This window comes from Nicotiana tomentosiformis, chromosome 4, assembly GCF_000390325.3.
Source record: "Nicotiana tomentosiformis chromosome 4, ASM39032v3, whole genome shotgun sequence".
NCBI classification, from domain to species: Eukaryota; Viridiplantae; Streptophyta; class Magnoliopsida; order Solanales; family Solanaceae; genus Nicotiana; species Nicotiana tomentosiformis.
In genome coordinates, this window is record NC_090815.1 from 117185104 (window position 1) to 117188759 (window position 3656).

The following is a 3656-nucleotide window of genomic DNA, read 5'->3' on the forward strand; positions in this document are numbered from 1 at the left end:
GCGTCGGGCCACGAAGGTGCTGTTCTCGAGTATAGACGAGGACAAGAACCAATGATGGATGGGCCGATTTGTCCGAGTCAGGATCTCCAACTTAATCCCCTCTGAAAAGATGCAATTCCCCGAAGAATGGAACATGAAGCGTAAGTAGAACCTCACCGATAACGTTTGATTACTTGTTATGTTTCCTTTACCTCTTCTAATCTATATTCTTCTTTATGATGCAGCTTCCCCCTGGTTTCTTGGTGCAGTCCCGGACCTTGCAGGTTGGGTTCGACAACTGGTTTCAACCTCTTCGTATGCTGAGCGCTCGTGGCGCAATTTGGCCAAGGGTCGATAGGAGGCCAAAAATCATGGTAAGTTCCTATGTCCGTGTTTGATGCTTTCCTGTGAAATACTTTTTTTAACTTGATTTCTTCTCATACATGTCTTGGACATAATGTCGTCATGATGCCACTTCTCCTCGGGGAAGAGGAGGTCCCGAAGCCGACCAAAGACAAGAAAAGGAGAAGGGCCTCGCCTCCAGATACCCCGAAGCCCAGGAAAAGCAGGGCTCGAAAGTCGAAGAATGATCCCGCCGTTCTGTCTGCCGATGTAGTCCAAACGCTACGAGATGAAGGCGAGGAGGGAAAAGATGTCGACTGCCTGCTGGTGGCTTGGAAGAGGGGAGGCATCGAAGCTTTGAGAACTGTTGAGCCGGTGACGGTCGAAGAAGTTCAGCAGCAGACCGAGGTGATCTCATAGGAAGGTCCGAGCAGAGTCCCCGAGTCATCGGGTGTTGATGATGCCTCCTACCGTGGTGAGCAACCGGCGGATGTGCCCGAAGGGTCTAGTTCTGAGGCCCTTCAAAGAGAAGAGAATGCCCCGAGTGACTCGCTTGGGGAAATTAACATTGATGATTCGCCGCCTGGCCCCACATTCTCTGAGGGGGAGTTTCGGGATGCCCGGTCCATGGGGACCCCCGATGTAGGGATGGCCCCCGAAGGGGATGATATATTTCGCGGCTACTTCGGGGGTCGATGATGTTCCCGACATGAACGCATCACTCATTTTTTATGAGGCTCAGCGGCTTCTAAACCAAGTGAGTTTTAGCCCATGTTACCATGCTTGCGTTTGTTCTTATTTCTCTAAGTCTGATTTCCTTCCTTTCTGTACAGGCTACGATGCTTCATCGAGAAGCGTCCTCCAAATACCGAGATGAGCTGGCCCGATGTGAGGCTGATCTCAAAAAGCTTACGGAGGAGAAAGACGCCCTCAAACTCCTCTATGTGCAAAAAGAAGAGGAGTTCATGAGAATTCGGGCCGACCTGACAAGAGCTCATCAAGATCAGACCGAGCTCATTGAATGGGTAATGTATATTTTTGGGAGCTTGTTATGTATTAACTTGATATTGATGACTAAAACTTTGATCCTGCACGTTCACCAGAAGGCCGAATTGGTTGAGCAGCTTCGTGAGGAGGCCAAGATGAAAGAGGCAGAGACTTTGGGGTGGAAGCATAACATGGACTGTCTTGCCTCGGAGAAAGATGCGGTTCGGGCCCAACTGTCTTCGGTTGAGCGTCAAATCCAAAGTGTGAAGGGGGAGAACTTGGCCCGAGCCCAGAAGGTTGAAGACCTCGAGACTCGATTGGCCGCTGAGCTTGCAAGGGCCACATCCAAGGCAGAGGCGCTCGTGGCCTCCTATCGAGCCGACGCTGAAGTCGCTAACACTCGGGCAAAGGAAATTTCTGATGCTGTTGAAGTTAGATTGTCTCGTGTTGCCGAGCATGCTAGGCGCCAGTCTCGAAGAGAGACTTTTGAGGAGGTACATGCTCATGGCTTCGACCTCACGGCTGATATCGAGAGTGCGAAGGTTTTGGAGGACGAGGCCGGAGCTTTGCTTTCTGATGATGAAGACTCTGCGAGTAGATCCGAGAGCGGAGGAGATGAAGATGAAGCTCCCGAAGATGCGGCTCCCGAGGCGGATTAGGCACTTAGGATTTGTTTTTTTGTAAGACCCTGTGTGGTCTTTGTAAATACTTTGCATATATGAAAGATTCCTTTTCTTTCCGTTTCGTCTCCGATTTCTGATTTATGATAAATTCTGTTTTGCCTTTGCCTTTTGAAAACTTTGTTACAATCGGGTTGTTGTAGCCTCTATAATCGAGTGAGCAATAGCTCGAACTCAGAGTAGAACAAACCCTTAGGTTTTTTAGTTAAACGAGGGTGACTCCCCGAGCTCAACTATATGTTTGGGATTTTGATTTCGGATGACTTGATCGAAGCCGTAATTGTACTGTTTTTATAGCCGAGTCGAGTAAGTTTTGAACTCACAGTAACAGACCCCATAAGGTTTTATATCAAATAATGATGAATCTTCGAGCTATATTCAAGTTAGTTTTATTTGAGCTTGGAATAGTGGAACCCTTAGGTCCGAATTGAGTGAGAACAAAATCTCGAACCCTAAGTGTATTGGCCCTTAGGCTCTTTAGATTGGGCCGATATGGCCTCTAAAAGATGACTATTTTTTCCCTTTTTCGGCTTAGAAAACTTAGTAAAATATTTCTTTATGCCTTAACACGTATTCTTTACTCATTGAGTTTTTTTAGGGTTCGATATCAATTGAAACCCCTTTGCTTTTGTGCCTTAGTACGTTTGTGTTAAGATAATTTGATACCTCTTAAGGTTTTTCGAGGGCTTATTTTATCGAAGCCCTTTTGATTACTTGCCGAGGGTAGCCTTTTTTAACCGTTTTTTCAAAGAATTCGAAGGCCTATTTTTATTGCGGGATTCGGACGTCTCCGATTGCCTTAATTTGGCTGTAGCCTTTGGGTATGCCTCTTGGGCTTATTTCTCAATAACACTTCGAACTTGTTCAAAGTGTTAGTCCCCCAGAATGATGGCCTTGGCCTATAGATCGAGGGGTGCCTCTTTGAGGTCTTATGAATTTGAGTTTAGATTACTCGAATATGTTGATCGTCGACGGCAGTCCCCGAGTGTACGAGGTATATTTGCACTTTGCCCTTGAGATATTTCTCACAAAATCATAAGCATGGAGCTTGTATAGTAGAAAATTTTCTTTGAGACACAAGATGTTTGATATAGAAAGAATGCTTCTTTGTATAATTTATACATGCGTACATGTTTTGACATCGGGGCTCGACTAATCTATACAGACACGGTTCATTCGACCGTTTGGCCCATTACAAAGTTTTTCTATCGAGACCCTTTGACACGAAGTATTTTCCTCGAAAGTGTAACATCCGAGGGTGATGCCCCCCAGTATTCGAGGTTGATTGTAAAGAAGCCTTGGATACTGTTTAATTGTCCTTAGGTAACACATAATTGTTGCCTCGTTAAAAACCTCATCGAAAAAACCCACTTGGGACAAAAACCGATCTAAGGAAAAAAGAGTGCAACGCGTGCTTTAAAACTTGAGGTCTCGATGTCTTCGATCGAACACCTGTAGTGAATTAGTGTCGAATATATAAATGAAAAAAAGAGGATAAAGTCATACCTTAGCAATAATACCGTTTGCGAAGCGATATGTTCCAATTATTTGGCAGTTGTTCGCCGTCCATCGTGTCGAGCTTATAAGATCCCTTTCCGACGATGTCGAGGACTTGGTAGGGTCCCTCCCAATTTGGGCCGAGCTTCCCTTCATTAGGATCTCAAGTGT

At 45.8% G+C, this 3656-nt stretch overlaps 1 protein-coding gene across 1 annotated transcript; it reads left to right on the forward strand.

Moving 5' to 3' along the window:
• Positions 1–447: 447 nt before the first annotated feature.
• On the forward strand, positions 448–1967 carry LOC138910418 (uncharacterized). Its single transcript, XM_070201656.1, has 2 exons — positions 448–729; positions 1155–1967. Exons 1-2 carry the CDS (start codon positions 448–450, stop codon positions 1965–1967), a joined length of 1095 nt encoding a protein of 364 aa, XP_070057757.1.
• The last annotated feature ends 1689 nt before the right edge of the window (positions 1968–3656 follow it).